General features: G+C 42.3%; 1 protein-coding gene across 3 annotated transcripts in view; it reads right to left on the reverse strand.

Moving 5' to 3' along the window:
• Positions 1 to 24418, reverse strand: part of LOC126545442 (transcription elongation regulator 1) — a 354732-nt gene that overhangs the window by 67660 nt on the left and 262654 nt on the right. For all 3 annotated transcript variants that reach the window (XM_055061241.2, XM_050193319.3, XM_050193318.3), the window contains exon 13: positions 15854 to 16004. In XM_055061241.2, the coding sequence (XP_054917216.1) occupies positions 15854 to 16004 (151 nt within the window). The remainder of the gene's footprint in view (positions 1 to 15853; positions 16005 to 24418) is intronic.

Below are 24418 nucleotides of genomic sequence, written 5' to 3' on the forward strand. Positions count from 1 at the left end.
ACAGTGCCCTGGAGTATACCTATGATGCCTGCTACCAGGCATCATAGGTACACCCGATGCGACAGTGAATTCGAATGTAGTGAAACCGTGTTGTTAAAGCTCCAGCGTCATCGCGCCCATACATATGTTCAAAGGTGAGCAGACACGCGAAACCGGTGTGAGCCACTGCAGTGGTGCCATAGCAGCTCCCATTGGCCCAGTCAAATCGTGTCACAATTACCTACGATCAGTGCCAACCAGTGCCAATTTCTCCTCTAGGGGTGCACGGTATAGAAGTAAATCACAAGGAGAACAAAAGCGGTGATAATTTCACGCTCCTCTCCTTTCACCCTCCTTTCTCCTGATGCGCCACCATCTCGTCGTCTGCCTTAGACATTCCTTGACATCCTGCAAATTCGGATGGTTCCAAAGTTTCCCTCCCTTATCGAGGATGGATGGATGGATGGATGGATGGATGGCGGCTATACCCTTTGTAACGGGCGGCGGCTGGCGCCACCTAGCCTTTTGCTCCCCCTCCTATTTTAGTATTCTTTCTTTTTCCTTTTTTTATATCCTCTTTTCCTTAACCTAGTTTTTACTCCCCTCCTCCCCCCAAAATAACTATCTAAAACAGTAGAGGAAACAGGTTCAACTGTATTCCAGTGTTGCCCACCAGCTTGATATTGCTTCGGCAGCCTTTAAATGACAAGGTGCGCGCACCTTGGGTCGCTAGGGCCCCACTCTCTTGAGAGTGTGTTGGTGCTGGTGCAACAATTCTCGTCAAAACTTCCAGACAAAATTTACGCCCAAAGAAGCTGCTCACCCAGGCTAAATTCAAGGAGTGCGAATGTAAGGGTGCCAAAGCTGCAAAAACGACAGTGTGCGCCTTAGGTTGCTTGGGTGCTACAAGATCGGCGTGTGTGGGTGTCTTGTGCTGCAACTCTTCACGTAACGTGAAGAGTTGAAACATCGCCCATACATTACGCAGATATACAATACAGTTGAGTCTGCCAAATTTTTTAGTGACTTCGGATAGTACGTTTTCCCGGTTCATACATTTTTTATTGCATGTTTTCCCAAAATGTATGACATAAGGTATTCAACTTTGAGAAAAAGACCTTTACCTTCACATGAATGCAATATGGACACTTAGGAGCGCGCATGAGCTAGGAATGATCGAGTGTCCTCTTGTATACTTTTGATGTTGCCACATTGTCATGCTTCTTTAATGAAGATTTCGCATACGATAATGTGCATTTTATTAATAGGAGGTGACAACTAGCCAGGGCTCATACATATGCATAATCGCAATGGACTGCCCAAAAACGCAGTCGTAATAAAGCGAGATCATTTCCCATGCAAACATAATTTCTATGTTGCGACAAGTACAGGTATTAAGAAGGCCTTGCTTCACTGCAAATTTTGTTCCGAGCACATAAAGCATGACAAAATATCCTTAACCGACTGCAGTTTCATTGAAGCACTGAATACCAAGGCACTTTGGGTGTAAAATTTTAATCACTTCTATCCTATTTTTTATCTGAATGATCTGATGGATGACCGAATTTGGTGACCGATAAACTAATATAATAACATAGGTAAGTAGACAGAGAACTTCACGCATATACAGCTTTCACTGTTCTTGGTGCTTATGCCCTAACCAAAGATTATCAGTCTCTTGCATGTTCATTAAAATTTATGGCTGCAAGAGGCAGACATACATCTTTAATGGTACTGAAAACAATATTATTGACAGACTGCTGACACATTATGCAGTACTGAGGTAGTAAGAGCTATGCGCTGTCACGAATAAAAAGACATGCCTAATTTCACTAAGACAGCAGTGGTATTCTGAATTTACTCCGCATTTGGTGCGCTATCAGGCAGCGGAAGCCAGAAGGAGCTCAATGGCAGCACGGTCACGTGTTAATGGCAGCACCCAAGCAGCGGCACTGTGAACAGTCTATAGCACAGGTCATGCAGCATGGCTACAGCTGACGAGGTGTGTGCTCGGAAAATGGGGATGGTGCGGCCCAAGCATGGCTAACCTAAAAAGTATACTTTTTTTTTCCTGAAATATTTTGGCCCAAATTTATGAGTGAGGCCTTTCCACAAGACTACACATTATTTAAATGTAACAAAGTAAAATTTATGCCTTCATTATATCGAGGTTTAGCTGTAAATGCATTTTTGACACTGAGTGAATGAGGACAAGTTTGGCATTCTGAGCTTCATAACATGCGAGGTCGAAAGGCCTCTTATCTCATCACTAATTGTGTCTGGCATGATGCACAATCGAAACCTGCAATAACGAAATGCCGAGGCAATGAAATATTTTCGAATCCCCGGCGAACACCCATAGAAGTCTATGCATTTCATATTTCGTGACAAGTAAAGATTTTTTTACAGCAATCCCACATTAATGAAAATTTTGGAAACAGCAGTTAGCACATTATCTACTCCCATAAAGCTAACTGTGTCCACAAAGTGCTCAAATGCATTGGTTGTGCCCTCAAAGGGCAACTGCAGCGACCTTTTGATGTCAACGGATGTCAATGAAATTCGCTGGGTATGTTCCTCAGCACACTTCCGTCATGTTCTCAGAAAAGCAAGTTTGAGAGTAGTGCAGATTTTTTATAAATGAATTTTGTTGATTCCCTGGAACCACCTGGCTTTCAATGCTCCTCAGCTACTGGCCACATTGTGTTACGACGTAAAGGGCAGCATACATATAGAATGCTGGAAATTAATGGCAGATGACAGCGTCAAAGAGCCGGACTAGTGTTTGGCATGAGAAGGTTCTGTCGTGAGAAGTTACACTCCATGTGGGTGAGCAAGTGATGGGTGGAAAGTGGTGCTGCGTTGTTGGCTGCACGAACTCCAGCCCTCGCCAGCTGCACACACAGTTTGAAGCAATGCTGATCGCATTTAACTGTGGTTAGGCTTATCAGTCACTGAGTTCATGCGTCTACTACCAGCGGACCTGAACAACTGACCTGAAGTTAATTAGGTCATTAGGATGAAGAAAACTGCTTTAGTAGTTCAGCTTTGACCATACAGATCTGAAATAAACTATCCTTCATTTCGTATAGTGCAAACACAGAAAGCAAGAAGCAACAACATGGCACACTTGATTATCAACATTGTTACATTGCCATTCTCGAAGGCTGCCAGTTACACTTGCTGGCACTTAATTAAATTAAATCTGATTGTGCACATGGGTGTATTTTTACATATTGTTATGCTGACTCATTATTTAGCTTCCGAGGTGCACTGGGGAGCATGCAGAGGCCCCTAGCTTTGATACAAAAGCATAAACAAGCACCTCGTTTAGCTGCCAACAGTGTCAGTACTGCATTGGCGTTTCTGCAAAACAACCGTACGGTCTCTAAATGAACGATAAGGCACTCAAATTCTTAGTCTATCTCTACACTATGAAACACATGAATTGTGTACCTGAAAAGAGTATGAAGAATGATAAGTAGTTAGAACAACAATGCATACTACGGCCTGCCACTCGTTGTTTTGGAAGGTGTATGGTCACTCATACCAGCACGACTCGGAGTGATGTGACAGAGTTTACATGAACAAAATCAACATGTTTTGCTATGTTCTGACATTATTTGATGTCACTGATGTGCGGCTTGCATATATGTCAAGCGAATGACTTGCGGTCGTACTATGTGGATGTAAACGAATGCACCGGTCAATGTTTTGGACACTCAGTGACGCGTTCTTGGGAAATTGTGCGCTCCTAAATCAAAATACAAATTTAGAAAGCAGCGCTCCACAACATCTTATAGGGAGTATGAGAAACACTTCCCTGAGAAGGGTTAAGACATCTAAAATAGCAAGCAGCACATATAAAATCAGTGGTTAGAGCTACCCTATGTTTTCATGTTGCAGTGCTATGTGTTGTGCAAGGCGCTGGCTGGTGTGGTTGTAGGCCGAATGAATATGGCGATTCATGGCTATTGAATTCATCTGAATCGTAAGTGTCATTGTTTGACGGCTTTGAAGAACTCCTGCAGCAGACACTGTCACCTGAAGACATTGTGCAAATGCCTCAGCCTCAGCACAGCCACAAATCAGCCAAGCGTCTACTCTTGACTGCTTTTGTTCTCTGCGTTGGCGGCACCGATATGGCATGTCTTGCGTGCCTTCCCTGCTGGTGTGCCACTTGTGATGTCACGCGAAGCTATTCCGTGAGCTTTCATTTTTGTGCTTTTTCACTTATTTAAAATAATTTTCGAATTTGTGCAACAATTCTATCAGATGTGTGACAGGGAACCTAGGAAACCCAAATATGCCATTGCCTTGACATCACCATAATATCACCAGAGTCACCCTTTAAATTGCATAAACTACAACCACAGTCTGCTTGCACGGCCGCTGCAATTTATGTTTAAAAAAAAAAAATACCAGCAGTGGAGCAGTCACACCTGGCAACAGATGACAGCAATAACGATTATGATCATGGTTTACCCTTTGCAATAAGTGAGTACTGTACAGTATCCTGACCGGAAATCTCATATAAATTAAAAAAGAAAGAAAGAAAAGAAATAGAAGACAAAACAAAGGAGAGACGACCTTGACGTGGGCACATTTATATCCTGTGCGCCACGGCATGGGCTGCCTGTGTGGCTTGTTCATCCATAACCACTGATTAGCCAAATCCACATAAGCATGTGAAGACACCAATGAACACTTTTATCGGGCTTTGTGCTTTGTGTATCGCGCACATGATGGTGTGTGAGCAGTGTGGTCAGTGTGTGCGGTTGGTGCTAGACTATCGGACTTTCTGCTTTGCCAACCTGCCAAGGTACTGTCTCCAACCAAAAAGCGCTAATTTTTGATGCTACAAGGTTCCAGTTATTGCCCAGGTTGAGGACAGGAAGAAGATGGAGATCGCTGATAAATTTGGAATTGCGTGCAACTCGCTGTCTACAATTTTGAAAAACAAGGGCTCCATTCTCGGTGCGCTCTGAAATGGTTGATGAAGCGGAGCTTGTAAACGTGTCCTTGGGTTTTTACCCACCAAACTGCACTTCCGTGCTGCAGCCGCTCAAGCAAGTTGTCATTTGCAGCGTCAAGCACGCCTACAGAGAGAAGCTGATTCAGCACCCACTGCTGAACTTTCAGATCAAGCGTCCGACTGATGTGGACTTGTTCATGGTGCTTGAGATGATGGCCGCCGCATGGGTTGCAACATGTGCAGCCGTGATTGCAAATTATTTTAAGCACACTAACTTCATTGCCACTCGGCAGGCATCATGCAAGATTTGCCTGAAGGCGCACTCAATAACAGTGCTGCCGGTGCAGTGCCCCCATCGCCAACCAACGCATGGGGCGAACTTTGTGCCATGGAAAACGAAGTTCCAGATAGCTTTAGCGTCAACAAGTTCGTTTGTGTGGATGAAGACGTTGTGCACGAGGAAGTGACCGAAGAGGCCATCACAAGTACAGTGTGTGAAGCTGACGACGATGAGGACTATGAAGGACCAAAACATCAAGAAAAGACGACAAGCCAACGTGATCTGTTAGATGCCTTCGACACAATTTTTTCATTTTGTGGCGAGCACGACGACGACGATGACGACGACGCAGTAATAGACCACTTTTTGCAGTGTGAAGGCATAGCTGTCAAGCTGCTGCAAGGCAAGGCTTGTCAAAGTAAGCTTACTGACTTCTGACAATAAATTTTTGTTTTGCAAGCCATTTCCCTGTCTTTTCCGCCTCATTCTTGCGCCAACAAAATTCTTGCAAAAGTTAAATTTTTGGTGTTCCCCGGCGATTTCGTTATTTCAAGCTTCGACAATATAAACATACACTGCGTGCTATTGACAAAATCAGGCCTTGACCATTCGAACACCTCTACTGCAGCTCTGTCTCAACTGGCAGGACTGAACTGCCAGGCACTCGACTGCTTCCCATTCTCATTTTCATACCAATTATTTCACTTGATTGCTGGGCTAATTCCATACCTCTGTGAAATTGCGACCATGCAAAATTGCGAATCATGTGGCCAAGAAATTTGCAGCAAAGTACCTACTAGCATGCATCCAAGCTGATGATGTTGCTCTGTCCTAACTCATATAGGAACAGTTTTGAATTGCATAGGCTCCTATCAGTGTCAAGTCCACATTAAGAATGTACTTGCAGTATCCTTGGAGCTAGAATTAACGAGATTCCACTGTAAAACATTTTCTAGCATCCCCTCAATTCTAAGAACTTAATAAGGTGAGGTAAAATATGCCTAAGCAGGATTTTATTATATGTGCTTGTGAAGCAATTGAAATGGTCTTAAGAAAGAAATAGATATGTCTTTGTTAACATTTTGTTGTTTTGCACACACATTCTGACAGCAATATAACTGCAAGCACCGTCCCTGACTGTATTAACATGACTACATGCAGTATTTTCCTATGTGATCACTAGTACCTTCTAATGACAAGTTTTAAAAAGTTTTTAACACTTACGATTTCAACAAGAGCAGAAATACAAGCAGTAATAAGAATGGTACAAAGCTTCTTTGGAAATGATCCTTTCAATAAACTAAGTGGCTGGTACTGAGCTTGCAAGGCACTAGGCATGTGAAGCACACACACGCACACTGTCAACAGGCAAGAACATAAAAATAACTAGTGAATGTCTAGTGAGGTCGACCTGAAAGGAAGCAATGTTAGAGGCTGAAATAGCAAGGAACACACCATGTACAGAATCGCAATTGTATACATAAAAGTCACAGCACGATGAAAATGAAGACACTGTGCAAAATCATTTCAAAGAGAGATAAGCATTATTCAAGTCATAACAAAGTCAGAGGAATTAACAAATGATAAGTCACGCATGTCAAGAAAGTGCAACTTAAGTTATGGAAGAAACCTAGCTGCCAAGATGGATGTTGATGCCATCCAACTTAAATGCACAAGCTTTAATCTAGCTCAAATGCATTTGGTGCCACCAGTCTACATACAAGAATAACTTCATTGAAACAAATTTGTTCTCTTTTAAAACCAGGCAAAGATCTTAAAAACAGTGCTGACAGTACTAACACCACGTCACGCTTTCCTTATGACACACAAGCCTGAAGTTAATCAGTGACTGTTGATAGTCCCCGAGGTGTACTGCTGAGATATTGGTGCATTTTTGGCTTCTGGAACCTTTTGGTATGTCTTAAGTTATTGTGGAAGCTATATAATGATCGAAAATGCACCTCCAGACCCAAATTCCAATAGCTGCTACTCAACAGTTTCGTTACTTCAGTCAAATGCCCATTGCTGCATCTGCAATTGTCTTCTGCAGGACAAGTAATCATTACGTCAATTTTCTTGCTTTAGATGTCAGATTATACCTACAGCACACGATTACTAACCCTAGTCAACATTGCTACACACAAGAAAATAATACTGTCCCGCAACGTTACATTACATAAAATTTTGCTAATTTTGTGCAGTTTGAATTTTCTTTTGTTAGTTTTCTCTAATACATAAATGGACCTCTACCATTCTGGCTGCATTGTTCCCCAATTGTGCTTGAAAGGAGCTCATTCTACATTACATTGTCCCTTTCATTTCATTTCCCCTTTGTAATGCTAAAACCCAATCCTCTGCATAATAAAAAAGTTAACCCTTTCCGTGCCATTTTTTTTTCTTTACAAGAGCAAAAAAAATTTACAGAATTATATTATGCTCAATTCATTGTGAGCAGCTTTTGTCATTGCAATACAAGTACTTTACTTGTTATTTTCTGTAGTCTATTACTGTCAACTTGTTCCATGTTTTAGAGTTGCAGATAAGCATTGCCAGGCACAGAGAAAGTCTACATGAAGCTTGACATTCCTTTTAACAAAAGTCAAACATGTTTTTGTTGTCCTCTATGCGAGGCACCAATGCTGGCACTTTGGAGAAAGGAAATAGCAGAGGCTCAGGTGGCAAACCACTTCTATTGAGCCACCTATACGCGAGAGAGGCCGCCAGAGGCTCAAACCCTTCCTTAAAATTGTCAGAGCTGAATTCAAGTTCCAAACATGACTCACTAGAGCTTCCCAGGCCTATTGCTTTACTTTTGAAGAAACCTCCAAAAACACCACATTTTCAGCATTCTAAATCCCAGCCACCATTACTGAAGCTGCTTAGCTCCGTTCCACCACTTTTAAAACCCAAGGGTTATGCTACGTTTCTGCCAACTGTGGCAAAAACAAAAAAAAGAAAGATGTTTTCGGGGGAGCTAGTAGCATAAAATTTACAGCAAAATTATAAAACAACTGTCTCTTCTCTGGGGCACTCAGTAGATGAAAGGAAGCCCCTGGACGATTGAGACTTGTGGTTGGCATGGAAAGGATTAAAGCCCTTCAATTGCAAGATAAGCAAGTGCTACAAATCCATGTACCTCTTCTAAGGGAATAACTTTTTAAGATTAACGGCCCCATAAAATGGAAGTAACCAAAAAAAATTCATATCAAAGTTCATATCAAGCAGGTATCAAAAACCAAGTAAAAGGTTGCTCTTGCAGAATGAAGCAATGTTTTTTAAACTGTCATTAAAAAGTTATTTACGATGCAAATGAAAAAGCACAAAACACACACACACTGAAAAACATTAAAGTTATGCAAGGAAACAATGTGAGATGACAAAAGCAGTTCATACTGCCAGTGTACATGCACAAATAAAAAACGATATTAAATCACATATATTAACTGATGTTTCAGAACTCATTAAATACTGAAGGATCAAAAACTAATTTTTAGAGCACTAGTATAATAAATAAATCTTGGGGGGCACTTCAAGACCACCAAAGACTGAACTCTCTGTTCATGACTGTTTACAGGAAGTTTGTGAACTGCCTGTACTGTTGTTTAACTGCCTTAAACACAAGACACTTAGTAAAAACTGAGAAACATGAATATTCTCTTAAAGGGGCCTTCAAACACTTTTCAAGCCACTGTCTTTCTGTTGCCAGTGGTGTAGACTGTCGGTTGCAGATGCTTTTTGCATAAGCCAAAGGACCAATATTCATATATTTAATATTTTAATCACGCAATGAAATCCCCACATTGCTGCTGACCACATTGTCATACAGTGGTACTCAACAGAAGCATCATCAATGTCACCACTCGCTCCTCCGTGATTGATTAAAAACTAACTTGCAGACCACTGCGTTGCAGCAATACCTTGATTAAGATTTCATTTTATTTTTGTTTGCCGTTCTTTTTTGTTATATTAACGCAAACACTCAGTAGTGAAATAAAAAAGGGGGAAAACACAGTACCGGTGCTGTCTGCTTCTTTGGAATCTGAGCAACGCTCTATGTCAGTTGTTCTCGGCCATGGATGAGCCGAGGACCCCTTGTGAAAGTGATGGGGGATGCTTTGCAGTGAGAGGGTGGGGGTCAATGGTTTGTTTTCTTTTTGACGAACAAAATTGGCAATGAACATTGTGACGTGTCTTATTTTTTTTATTATGTTGTGTTTATTCCTGACGTAGTTCCGGGAGCAGGTCCCGGAACAAGAATGAATCGAGGTGAAACTGGCCTCCAAAAAACGTGCAATTAAAATTATTTCTTTTGAGAGGGGGGGGGGACTTGTGACAATCAAAATTCTCAAATACGAATAGTTAAGCTTCAAATATAGAATCAAATATGAAGTAATAATATGCACATGCATTTATTAGCAAGTTGGGTTAATTTGATACATTGGAACATAGCAATTACATTTTCAGTGTTACAAAACTAGACAAGTAAGCCATTGCATACCTGCCTGCCAACCTGAAGATGTGGAAATTCGTAAAACTATCGCAGCAAGGGGGGGGGGGTTACGCGGCTTCTCCCTCCCCCTTTTTTTAATGGGATTTACCTTTTGCGATAGGCTTACACATGTTTTCACAACCGCAAGTGAAATCCGTGTCTTGGAGAGTAAAGAGCGAAAACTGCACTGGGGCACAATTTATTTTTGCAGTGCTTCTGCTGTTGCCGATTTTGCCTGCTTCAGAAACTTCTCGACGTAGGTTTGCTCAAAGCAAGTACCACTCTGGTGCCCCTCGACCATCAGCAGACTTTTGAGTGTTTTCTCACACACAGATAAGCGAAACACCGCTTGAGTTTTGTTCACAGGGCGGAATATTCTCTCACATTCAGCATTTCTGTGGGGAATGGAGAGAATACCCAGCATAACCACTGGAATTCTGTGGAACCTGAGCAATCCATTGACACTTCGAACGCTTCCTAATTGCGACCACTGCAGGTCGCACCTTGGCTCATTCAATATGTCGGCTGGAACCCGATATGATTGCAAGTTTGCAAACTCGACTTCAAGTGCATTGATTGCTGCTTTTGATTCGCCGCTCTGCTGGGGTAGGATAGCAGGGAACGCAGTAATAAAATGACGCACGCTGTTGAATGAAGCAGTTTCCAGAGCATGTACTTGAGCAGCTTCAGCCATCTTAAGATTGACGTATTTTAGCGGGAATTTGTGGCAAATGTAATTGTATGCTGCCGTTAAGTACAGACGTACAGCGGAGAAGCACTGCTCTCTCTCAATGCAGCACAGTGTCTCAACCACAGAGTAGGTTGTGCTGCCAATCACTATGTCTTCATCACCTTTCTGGTTCTCTGCAGCTCCATAGTCAACTTCCAGCAATGAATGACATACCTTGACAACACCTGGGCACACAAATCTAGTCAGGAGATCCTCGAAAAGGCGGTTCAAGAGGCCCCTCAGTACATGAATCTGAGGAGCTGTTGCCCAAAGAAGGCAGTTTGCCTTCTCAAAACGGCATAACATTTTGGAGAAAAAGACAGCACGCCCTGTTTAGCTCTGATGACAAAAAATAAAACAGGCGCTCCTCAAGGGTCACGTGGCTGGCTTCCCCAGAATCCTTGGTATGAAGTTTCAGTTTTCTTGCTTTAGGTCCAGAATGAGCTCCTTTCCTCTTTAACGAGAGTTCATCACTGTCGGTGCTTTTTTTCCCCGAGGCCTGCAGCACCCTTGTGAAGGTGTGGAGCAGACTTTGGGGTCAGTGCAGGGTTCTTGAGGGTTTGTGAGGAAGTCTTCGGAATTGGCATAACCCCAACAAGCTCTGCTTGTTGCACTGCTTTACTTCAGATTAAAAAAATAAAAATAAAAAAAAAAAATACTGAGCAGTGGTTTTCACTGGTCGAGCAGCCTCTACAAACACTTTCCCAATGACAGCCAAAGTGTCGACGAAAGCTTCAACATATTTCTGACCTTGGCTATTTCGAACTTTTCTCTAGGATTTAAAAAAAAAAAAAAAAAAAAAAAAAAAAAAAAAAAAGGGGGGGGGGGGGGGGGAAGGTCCACCAAAGCTTAACCAACCTTTACAGCAAGACGTGATGTGATGCTCCTTTTTGGGCGGCCAAGTTGATGAAACGGCACGGGCAACCAAGCACTATCAAACCTGGTTGAGCCTCTCAATACAGTAGAAACACTGTTTTTCTTGGCGATCATGACACTGGCATTGTTCGAACACATAGCCAACAGGTTTCCAACACGCCAATGCCGAGACTTCATCTCGTCCAGAACCAGATTTGCAATCTTGTGACCAGTCGCTTCCCCTTGGATTGTCCAAAGACAAAGAAGGCGGCTTTCGACTACCCGTTTCTTTAATGAAATATGTCGCAGCAATAGGGTAAAGCTGCGTATTCCTATTGTTACTGCCATCTACAGTGATCGAAAATACTTGCTGTTTTAGGGCATCCAGCAAAGCAGTCTCCGTGTTGGCGGCCATTTCCCAAACAATTGACGTCGTCTTTGTTCATCTACAGGCGTAGGGTTTCGCTTCTTTGCACTTGGGGAACATCTTCCGGAAAAGCGGTCTGGCATGACCGCTGACACTCAGCGGGATGTTGTGTTCAACTAAAAACGCCATGAAGAGGCATTCTGCACTTGTTGTCAGTGCATACAAAACTTGCTAGACTTGGCTGACTGACCACGGCTCGCACGTATCACTGATGCTTTTTCGAAGCGATGTGGACTTTGATGTTAGACTTGCCGCTATGCGAGATGCTCACATCACAGGCACACAAGGTGCAGAATCCGAACTTCTCCCCTTTCTTCGACGGCAGGCACGAAGCAAGGAAATTCTGCATACAAAACTTGCTAGACTTGGCTGACTGACCACGGCTCGCACGTATCACTGATGCTTTTTCGAAGCGATGTGGACTTTGATGTTAGACTTGCCGCCATGCGAGATGCTCACATCACAGGCACACAAGGTGCAGAATCCGAACTTCTCCCCTTTCTTCGACGGCAGGCACGAAGCAAGGAAATTCTGCCGTGTACGATTTCAAGAACACTTGGAAGTACTGTCGGGGCTTTGAGCCCGCCATTACACTGCGAAGCCGCTACAGGCCGGAGTCGTACTGTGTCCAACGTGGCAGCTAGTCACACAAAGGCGAGGCCAACACTGCACTGACTGAAGTTGACTGAAGTCCAAAGCCATGTGCCCACGTGAACAAAGGCAACAGCATGGCAAGCATGGCAACAGGTTTGCGGAGGTGCTAGAGGCGCTATCGAGTTCTGGATATGGATTCTTGACCCCCCCTAGTAGACGACAAAAGTCACTACAACCTTGCAGCTTCTGATAAAGATACCATGCATACGTATTGCGCTCTCATCGTGGCGCAAGGTACCAGGGTGTAGTTTTATTACATTTTCAAGTTTCTTATTTTTTTGCAAATAGTATGTTTTCCGTAAAATTTCAAGCAAGATTTGTAAAATCGTAAGAGTGCTCGAAATTCGTAAATTTTGCGGAAAATTCGGAAGAGTTGGCAGGTATGCCATTCTATTAAATCATTGTGCATTTGGTTCATGTTAACTTGGAAAAGTGAGTAATTTCCGCTAGCTGCCCTCACCAACCTGTGCCTCTATACGGCATCAAATGCCCGTAAGCTTCGAGGCATATAACCCTGTTCCAGTTGTCACTCATCGAGCTTGCTTTCAAGCAATAAACTCAGAATTGGGGGTGGTGCTGACAAAAGAGAGAGAGAAGAAAAAAACCCAGTAGATCCCACGCCCTGTGGGAATCGATGTTATGCGAAGCAGTTTGAAAGGAGCCCACCTAGTTAAGAAAGCGACCATGAGAACACCAAGACGTAAGCGGCTGTTTCATGACCTACATGACATGCATGTCATGATATTCATGTCCTGACCAATCATTTATGTTGGTCATACACTGTTGTGCTACTATGCTAATTTTGGTACATACTAAGTTAATGAAACGACCATGAGGGCACCAAGACGTAGGCGGCTAGGATAGATACTGTCATGTAAAAGTGGCAAATGTTCGCTAGAAATGCTTCGCATTAAATAAAAGCACCCTCGCTGTCAGCAAACCCATGCCTCTTGCTACTGAGAAAGTGGCTTTCCCACAGAGTTTAATGTTTAGTGGCTAAGTGTGCTTTACAAGAAAAATTTCGCCAGAAGCATTAAATTATCACGAAATTCAGTACAATATCGCCACAATATTCTTGGATTAAGTAGAACCAAATACTAAGAACCATGTTTGCTCCTGCACAGCCTGCAATATATTTGATTTAATTCGATTATTTGTATCCAACCGAATATTCAAAGATTTTGAAATATCTGGTTCTCAAATAGAATTTGAATACTTTTTCTTCTTTTGTGCCGTTTCTTTTTTATTTATTTCTCTCTCTCAATTTTTTTTTGGGGGGGCTTGGGTCTTGCAGACACCCAATAATGGCTTCGCAGACCCCCCTGGGTTCTGCAGACCCCCACTTGAGAACCACTGCTCGATATTACAGAGAAGTGTGCACACAAGTAGTGCATCTGTTCGAAAGTTTCTTGCTTGTATATGCTCGCGAGCTACCTTGTTTTTCATGTACACTACACTCATGAGTGTTATTTGTGCGGGGTAAGCTTCTCACCTTGGTGCATTGTTTTTGGCACACCCTTTTTGTTGTTTGTGTTACTGGCCTGAACTGCCTGCGCAAGTTATAAAAGAAGAAAGGAGATGTCACAAAGTCCTAGGATGCCTGACCGGGAGTGCCAACCATGCCTAGGGAGCCTACATGAATTGGTTACAAACGAGTCCATGTAGGGCCTCTAAATGGTGTGGTGCAGCTCCACATAGTTTATTACCATGGTAATGATACAATCATCACACCAGAGAACTGTGCACCAGAGTCCGTGAACGTGGAACGGGCAACCATGGTGTGAGCCAACTTCTGCTATGTAGACGCTTGGAGTGCTCACGATTGGCAGCGAGCTGTTATGTCTGTGGTTCAGAGAAATGGGGATGGGAGACTGCACAAAATTCGAGTTGAGGGAATGCATTTGTTTCTTGTATTTTGAAATTTCTTGTTTGAATAAATTTGAATTGAGCACCCCTATTGGTGCTGCTCTTGTTGCATTTAGCTCTCCAACCATCGATCTACGCAATGTGCAACCGAAACATGGTGGCTTCAAAAGTGTTCGAGGGCTCCTTTAAAAGATGTTTACAGCAGGTATGGCTCAGGTCATTCAAGTTCTCGTGAGGAAGCAGAACACACCGCTCAAAGGTTTTCACCAATGATTGATTCCAATGAGTGACACTGACTACAAATAAAATGGCATTAAAACAGACACACGTGCACGCATCCACACATATATAGCTAGCAACCTCAAGCTTCACCAAGAGAAAAGTTGGGCAAGTTGGACGATTCACACATTAAGTATAAAGGAAGTAATGCAGCACCCAAGGACACACTGATATGAGGCGGACATGTCAGTGTCTTTGGGTGTAGTGCTGCTTTTTATCGAAAAAGCAAAAGCCTAATCTGAACTTTCTTTGAATATTTAGATGGCAGCACTTCCTGGCTGGTTGCTAAGTTTGAGCGGACCCAGAAATCTCCGTAGAAGTAACCTTCCTGTATTATCAACACATGCATCCTATTCCTTCTTATTATACACAGTTTCTTTTGCTCAAGTAGATCAATAAGGCCAAACAGGAACATTGAACATGCTTGCACACTGTTTTACCATAATGAAAATCTGTAATGTGTATGCTCCAAGATGTGTAAAATGCAATTGTCAATTTCTTGATATGAAAGAAACATAAAATAAAAGTTGCACTTAAAAATGAAAGCTTCGCTAACAAAGAAAAAAAAAATTACGACAGTAAAATTTTTTCTGTGCTCACAAGCCTACACAGTAATTTAGGCAATGTGCGGCAACAAGCTAGCTAGCATATATCGATACAAGCTTTACAGTGCAAAACAATAGCGGGCAGACAGTCCTAATTTTGATTTCGGAAATGACGCCTGGACATGATGGAAGTGACAAAAAGCAAATTTACTTCTTTGCCATCAGCCACTCCCTTCTTCGTCAGACGAATGACTTGACAGGCTACAAAAAAATAAATAAGAAGCTAGCCTCAAAGGTGAATTCCAAGTACATGCTACCACTGTACTCTGTAAGGTTTTATTTACAAGTATACTACAGCTGTGCATTGAGTTAATCGATTCTGCTTCAACCAAGAGAGGAATGCATTTTTGCAATAACAGAATATCCAAAACTGGCTCCAGTGCACCTTTTCCGATTGGTGGTAACAAGACAACAGGCCCAGCTTCAGACAAACCACTACGCCTAAACCAGTCTGCTGCATCACCCGTACCTTAACTTTTGCAAACACATCAAGTAAATTCAGTGTGCGTGTGCTTCATAAAAAAGTATAGGCAGAATTTTGACTAGCAAAATTAACATCGAAAGTGAAATTTGAATATCAGCAAAATGAAGAAAAAAAAAGAACACTGCAGCAGCTTGCATAACAAGAGAGAATGCTTGAGACTAAGACATGCCTGCTGTACTTCGACTAGCATGGAGAGTACCACCTGAGGCAGTGATGGTTTGCATACCCACCTTTTCTCTCTGGTTCAATCTTTCTTCTCGTTCCAGCTTTCGAAGCTCCTGGACATAGTCGTTGAACATGCTTTCTCGCTCCCGCATCTTCTCTATGTTCTTGAACCTCTCATCCTTACCATATTTTTGTGCAAAGTCACTGAATGTTGATCTGCAAGCACAAACAGTATGAAACTGGTACTTAGATAATCTTTGGGGAAAGTGAATTCACAAGTACTTTGAAACCTTACAACTTCTAAACACACCGCATATTTCCGAGCCTTAAAAGATATAAAGCGAAGCGGGAGCTCTTAAACACACATGAAAAAGCTCAGCATGAATGATTTAACAATTTCAGTTGATGCAGTTGTACAGAGAGACGTTCATCATGACACATCTAAAACACTGCACACATACTCTATTTTTCAGTGTATAATCAAGATCCGCACCCGCCCTAGTATGGCATCAGTATGCAGTACAGTGACTTCTGTTAGTTCAACCCTGATAGCACCGACGAAATCAGTCTAATTAAACATGAGGCAGAAAAAAGTGCCGCAACGCACTTCTGATGCTAACCCGCCCTCAAATCGAACGTGCAGCCACATTTTATCGGGTTTAAAGTAGAAAGCTGATGTGGAAATCTCATTAGAGCTTATAAACAAAGTAGAATGTGCACCCATCTAACAATAAGTTTTGACCAATATTTTATTAGGAAAAACGTAGAATGCCTTCGATTCTGGCAATAAGAAAAAGACAAAACCAGCAAACTAACTTTGCAGAATAGAGATTTATTTACTTAATGTACATCGACATCGCATTCAGACAGCACTTTATCGCTATCTATTCAAAGCCACAACATGTGGTTTTTCGTACGGTCGCTAACGTGCTTGATAGATAGTCTTCATTTATCAAATGACTCCCCAACAATTGCAGATGAGATTGTGGTCCACGCCTTGACTAACCACTTCTCAAGCTCGTCCTGTGATGCATACAATTCTCCAGTACGCTAAGAACACGTGATGCGACTTGTTCGTGCTGGCATAAAATGTAAAATGTATGTGCTTTCATAATCAGATTGAAAGCGGCAGGTCGTCGTCATCATGCTAAGCGTGAACTCGACCTGTCGCCTTCCATGGTCATCATGCTGTGATGGCAATGTTGCTCGCTAGACTAGCTCTGATGGTTGAATGCCACGAATGCAGTTTTGGTTTCATATTATACTGCACTGCCCAAGCAATTTTCGGACTAATTTTCGCGTAACAAAACCATGTGTTAGAATCGGGTAAATACTGTAATGATTCATTGCACGCTACCAATTTCACTTAAAAATCTTCCAGGTGTAGGCCGGAAATTGGTGTTTTCAATAAGAGATGACATTTGTTCGACACATTAACTGTACCCTAAGCACCGCCAATACAGCCACTGTCACTAGGGGAGTCATCAATTGCAGTTAACATTGGGATTGGGCACATGCACATGCATTGGGCGCAAGTTCCATCCCATACAAATGTATAGGCAACAGCCGTGACCTTCGGTTAGGATTAAATTATGCAAAAAATCAAATTAACTGAAGTCCCATAAATGGAAGTCTACTGTACAGAATGGTGTCACATATGTTATTCTCCCCACAAGTATCCAAATTGTTAAAGCAGCAACAATTATCATAACAAAACATGGCTGACCCACTCTTTTGGAACTGGGGTGATAATACAGCAGCACATATGCTTGCATGGCGCAATGTGGTGACCATTAGCGTGAAATCATTGCAACCTTGCATAGAAACATAAAATAACAAAAGAGCAAATCGTCCACGCTACTCATCTTCCAAGCACATAGTCTGGTGCACAACGGTACTATACAAGTGCCATCAGTGTGCTTCAAAATGCAGCCACCAATGATCTGCCCTTAAAATTTTAACAGAAAAAGTTTAAGATATCTTCTGGATAGCAGGGAAAAATATCAATTAGGCAGCAAGAAGCCACTCCAACAATAATAATAAGCTCGTAAGCATTTGCTTACTTATAAAAATTAACAAGCATGCTGTCATGCACACACAAGCAAGCAGAAACACATCTCACTTGACTTGCTGTCAAAACACTGGCGTGAGGAAGAGCAGCAGCGAGCAATTTGGCCTTCATGCGAACACAGCGCACATGAAGCTATGAACCCTCAGCACACCTGGACTCTGTGCTTATCGCAGATCGCTTTCAAGATAGGGCTTGGACGGCCATGCTCAGCCGCGTCATACGCAGCCGCCACCGGAGTAACCCCCTTCAGGCATTGCGCACAGTGGAAAACGGCATGCTTCCTCCTCGCATTTTTCCCTTGCATACGTGAGATCAAGCCACCATCCTTGGCTCACCCTTACGTGCTTTCACTCGCACCTACAGCACACGGTGACACCGACTGCAGAAATGATCCTGGAGAGTCAATGTAATTGCTATCGCAATAATAAAATGAAGCCTTATTATAGTGAACCTCAATTTAACAAAATCTGTGGTGGAACAAACCATCTTCAGTTCCCTATCTTGGTTCCACTGAAAACCATGAATTTTTCCCCCCCGCAATTTAACGAAGTAATTCCATGACACGGCTTCGATTTAATGAAGTTTTCAAACATTCCAAGCATGTACTTGGAGCCTGTGTGGCTGGTAAATCTGGCAAAACGCTATTAAAATCTCAGCCAAGGCAGAAACTATTTGTAAACATCCTTCTACATGAAAAGTTTGATTGGCAAAAATGCTGTCGAAGCAGGAGAGGCTCACCCATTTGCCCCCTTGCAGATTGTGCAGTTTGTGCGAGACAACAAAACCAGCGAAGCATTACACAATAACCAAAGTACTCAAATATGAAAGTGCGGGCGGCACAAAGTCGAGTGAAAACAAAACCTTTCGACTGCCCTCGTCATTGTAAATGGGCTCTTTTTCCTAAAGATTAAGTAGGACTTGACAGGTTGCATATTCTTCTATCTTATAATGCAATGCAATGATCTCATTATTGTGAGTCGTTGAGTAGGTACTAGTGACAGAATTATAATGAAGAGTGCCTACATCATCATGCTAGTACCTGAAAGTCACATGCGAGTCTCAAATAGTGTCTTGCATTTACCTGAATTTCTCTATTACTAAAGCTCTATTCGCAATAATAGTGATGCCTTAGACATTCTCAAGAATTAATCTATATCTTTAGATTGAGGTAAATGCATTTAGTATTGCGTGCTCTGTTCCCGCGGGCCTGGCATTGGAGGCTGTGTAATCTCAAGTTTCGGAGACATGGCAAAGCAAGAGACTACATGAAGCGTTCACTCCACATTTCCAGTGCTCACCAGATGTATGTTGTGACAGCACATTTTTGTGGTCATTCGAGTGAGATCCGTTCATATTTGCCTGTATGTGCAAGACACAGTGTTTGTTAATTTAATTAGCAAGTGAATGTTTAATGCAAGTTACATGGCCAATAAAACTATGAACCTTACTTTGTGTAGTTGGCTCTTTGCTCTATTGCCATCAATGCTTCTCCTTTTGGGCTAAACCAACTTTTCAGAGACGGATATCGGAATCTTTTTACTCTTGTTTTTAATTTGTAAGTGCCATTTGATGACACCTGTGGGCATCAAGAACGGTCAGCTATGGTGTCCAAGGTCTATGGCACAACATGATGCAAAACACAAATCTTGGACATCGCAAGCCATGCTGATCCAGTGCTGTCAGCGCGATCTGCACTGCAAGCACCAATGCTCATAATCACGCCATTATGGCCCGACCTTCTTGTGGATTGGTTATATGTGCTTACTGACAAGGTACTATCCACCAGAAATGTTCTACACATTTGTGAAATAATTTTTAGTGCTGATACTTTGAAACCTCGAATTAACAAAATTTACGATTTAACAAAGTTTGTCGCTGCAAGTACAACTTCGTTATATGGAAGTCTGACTGCACGCACGCACGAACGCACGCACGCACGCGCGCGCGCGCACGCATGCGCACACACACACACACACACACACACACACACACACACACACACACACACACACACACACACACACACACACACACACACACACACACACACACACACACACACACACACACACACTTTACACTGAGCGTGTCCATGAAGGCCTTGGAGGGACTGCTCACAGTGGCATTGAATTCGCACTAAAACACCTTAATTATGGAATTTCGCAATGGGATTGCAAATCAGATGCATTCATATTGCATAGTGCTGGCAGCATAAGACAGGTGTCTCTCGAAAAAAGTGGGATTAAACAACTTTTTTTTAGCATGCTTGCGAATTAAGGGGCCTAGGGGTGATGTGGCTTATAAAATGGAAACTACAGTAAGTAAAATGTCCACAATAAGGACTTGTTGCTGCCTTACAGGTACTTACAGAAGCATAAACTTTAGCAAAGCCAATTAACTGAGCAGTGTTAGTACTGCACCATTTTAACTAAGTGGAGTCTAGACAGCAAGCATAAAGGAAACTGTGCTGTATCACTGAACTGAAGAGACATTCAAGGACGTCTTTGAAAACTCTGGGGAAAAGGCCAATTGACTTTTTCATAATATTTACACGTGTACTTATCTTTATCGGGCGACCACGTTTGGCCGCCTAACAAATGTCATCGCGCAGTGCAGGACGCGCCTGCATGTAAAAGAAGTTTCTGGAATGTTATCGATGGTTCCGTCCACTGTCTTTCACCGCAACTTGTGTAATCTGATTGCATGCATGCGCGACACGAATAGTGTAGAACTTTGTGGAAGACACGCCGGTCCCATCGGTTAATCTGGAACATTCGACGACTGCTGTATAAAAGCCGACGCGCTTGACCCGCTGATCAGATTTTCAACGATCGCCGACCGTGTTCGCCGCTATTGTTTTGCTATAAGCGCAGCCTCTTTTGTGGGCACAGGTTCGCCCAATAAAAGTTAGTTTTGTGTTTCACAGTATTGCTACTGTGTTCTTTGACGTCACGACCACGTGACAATATCCCACAATAACACTGTGCCACCAGGGTCACAACATTAATAAAGAAAATGCAGCGAAACTCAATATAAGAAGCTCTGGCATGGTGCATTACATTGGATGACTAAGTTTATGAACACTACCCATGTAAAATTAGCTGCTTGTACAGTTAAACCTTAATATATATGACAAATTTTCCAACTGAACCTATTTCAATATTTCCAGAAAACACCTCCTAGAAGAAATAAAACTTTTTACCTGCAACTTGGCAAAACAAGTCTTAAGGAAGCCCCCACACATTTCATTGCCCCAGAGCCTTTAGAACAAGCAGAGAGAGAAAGAGAAGTATTCTTATGTATATTTCTGCATTGAAATGTTGTTGGCAAGTGTAGGAAGAGCAGCCGTGATGCGAAACACATTTGGCACATCATCTAGTGTGCCTGTGTAGTGTGCCTAAAGTGGGGGTGCAAATGATTTTGTCGATGTGCTAAATATGTTGGTGATGCAGACGGAAAAACTAGGAGGGTGCTGCAGGTCATTACTTGAAACTCAGTCATAAAATAAAAAATCCAAGGACACCTAAGCATGCACGCATCATGTGAACAGCTCACCAATGACAACACTCTCGCTTCATGACATTACATCGCCGTATCTGCTCCGTCGAGGCACACTGGTTACGGCGCGTTGCGACAATGCCCTCTCCCCTCATGCAACACCTGGCTTGCTATCACGGCAGCAAGTGTTCTGATTCACTGCTCTGCTTCGTTAAGGTGCGCTTCTGACGTACAGCCAATGGGAATTTAGGTGTCGTTTAGCTTCTACGAATGCTGCCGGCTTTTTCACTCAATGAGCTATTTGATGCTCTCGCATCAAAAAAGCGGACAGTAATACAGTAGACTTTCATTCATTCGACTCCAGCGATTTCAATTTTTGAAATGATTCAGTCCTAACTGAAGGCTGGTAACCGCACATTTATATAGGCCATAACATTAAATTATTTCAATCCTGAAATTGGCCCACAGTGAATAATTCAAACTTGATTAATTGGCATGTGCCTGACCCCAAGAAAAGATGAACCATAATGGCTGCAGTGCATGTCTTGGCAGAGTCAGGGATAGTGAATGCTTTGAACATACATCATCCCCCACCAAAAAAGCTTATTTTCAGCATGAGCTAGGAAGTTTTTCAAAAACGGTAGCTCACAATGAATGATTTCAGTATTTACCCCATTCTATTTACCCCTAATTGTCTGGAGTTCATTACGTCGCAGAAGTTAGCAGCATCAACTTTTTCGATGTCCACATCATCATCATCATCATCACCACCATACCACTTTATGTCCACTGCAGGACGAAGGCCTCTCGCTGCAATCTCCAATTACCCTTGTCCTGCACCAACAACTGGTTATGAACTCCTCTGATGACTGGCTTCAAATCTTGCATTACGATCAATCATCTTGACTCAGTGCCAAGCACACTGTCATGGCACAGGGTCAGAACACTGTTGCCAGAACATACCGACATGTCCCATGTTGTGGCAAGCTAAAGTGATTAAACATATTACTGGTGCCATTTTGGAAAGAATCCATGTAGTCAATGCACAACCAGCGGGTTTTTATTTTCGTGATTTCGCTTATCTCAACTTTTTTTTTTTCAGTTTTCACAGCTTCGATCTAATGGGGTTTTAGTACACACGAGTATCATGTATGACATGGTAGTTGCTACGCGCAGGACATCTTAGCACTGAGTTTTGCCAGCAGCTGTTATAATTTGCTTAGTTTGGCAATGTTAGCTCGAAAGAAGGTAGCAGCAGTCAATATTTGCTTAAATAAAAAAAATAAAAAGTTTTCACTCTCAAAAATAATTGTGGAGCTTTCACTGTGGTGCACATAACTATGCAAAGAAAGCTTTGAGCATACAGGGTCACTAAAGGCGAATATAAATCAAGCGAAAGGGATAGATTAAAGGTCGAGAAAGTCTAAGGCATCAATATTATCGAGAAAAAAGCTTTACCAATCAAGAAATTGAGTTAAATGTAGGACATTATTTCAGACTCCACCAATGCTACTTGTCTACTTCTATTTGATTCTTAGAAAAAAGAACTCAATGACCTTTGACAACTAAGTGGCGTGTGGCCAAAAGGTTGTTTTCCCTTGACTCCACACCTTCCACAATCGTGTTTTAGTAGTTTCTGTATTGCATAGTGCTTCACTTGTTTCCTTGGCTTGCAAAGCTCATAATAAAGAGGCAACCTCATGCACAAAATATTAAACCGACAAGTGACACGATAGATGGGCCGGCCCTGTTATACTTTTGAGTCTCGCTGGGGCACTACAATACACAAAGGAGCAACATTAAGAGAAAAAATAAAAGTAACAGAAAACTTTCATTATTGTTTGAATCAATACAATCGTATGACTGTAAAAAATCTCAATCTTGCCATAAGGCCAACGTTTTAGATAGAGTACTAGAACTAGTTCAAATGTGTAGACATTGTCAGCAAACGTGCACACTACACTGCCAGCGGTAAATGATGTGGCGCCACCTGACAGCTAGGAATCAAAACACTTTTGCGACTCAATGGCCTCCAAGATTGTAGTATGCGCACTATGCATCTCAGATGCTTTATACTACTGTGAGATGAGACGACGCGAAGGTTAATTGTACCATTTATTTCTTGCTGTCAAGGGGGAGAGCAAGTATAAGTGCGAATTCGAATCCAGGCAGGCACAGTGGTAGTTGTCAGATTGTTATGCAATAGTGTGTGAATGGGTAGGCTGCCTGTGTGGACTTCCAGCAAAAAGCGAAATTTCTGCAAGCAGCAGAAAATTCGCTGTTCATGTGATGATGTGGGATACTGTCGGCTGCATCGTTTCTCGGCCCTGCTGGCCATGCTATTGTTTTATCAGGGAGATAAAAAAAGAAAGAAAGAAAGAAAGCAGAAAAAAAAGAAAGAAATAAAGAAAACCTAGGCGGCGTTTAACTCAGTGACGGCTGTAAAGGGCGGTAATGGCATATGCAATGTCAGAACTCCTTGCTTGTGGGCGGGCGATTTGAATTGCGCTAGAGGGATGCGGACCCTTAAGATTTGATTTTCTCTTAAACTAAGCGTTCTTTTTTTTTGCACGAAACATGCACTGCGCGGTTTCTGGAATGGTATTTGAAAAGTCCGCATTGACATAATATTTGCCTTTAGTGTCCCTTTATATGCTACGTCTCTACTGTTAACCCCTTATTGATGAGTGTTAACTGCAGGCAACATGCAAAAAAAAAAAATTTTTTTCTTGCAGAGTTTCAGTATTGAGTACTAAGTTCATGGTTAAATGTATTCAGCCAACACTGAATGCCAGGCAGCAAGCATTATTTGTTGGTTCAGAGCGGGAACACAAGACGAGGAATAAGAAATTTGACATGCCACTCGCTTTCTTTTGAAAGCGTGATCAGAGAAGACAGACCAATGCAAGATCACCGGCTGCAGTGATGTCACATGCGTGATGCAAAGCAAATAAAATGTACACTGACGATTCACATATGACGAGAACCATTTGTACAAATTCCAAACGAAGGCGTAGGTGGCTTGAGGTAAAGCTCACTTCCAGTTTTCTGCCTGGTATAT

This window comes from Dermacentor andersoni, chromosome 1 (assembly GCF_023375885.2).
Source record: "Dermacentor andersoni chromosome 1, qqDerAnde1_hic_scaffold, whole genome shotgun sequence".
Taxonomy (NCBI): domain Eukaryota; kingdom Metazoa; phylum Arthropoda; class Arachnida; order Ixodida; family Ixodidae; genus Dermacentor; species Dermacentor andersoni.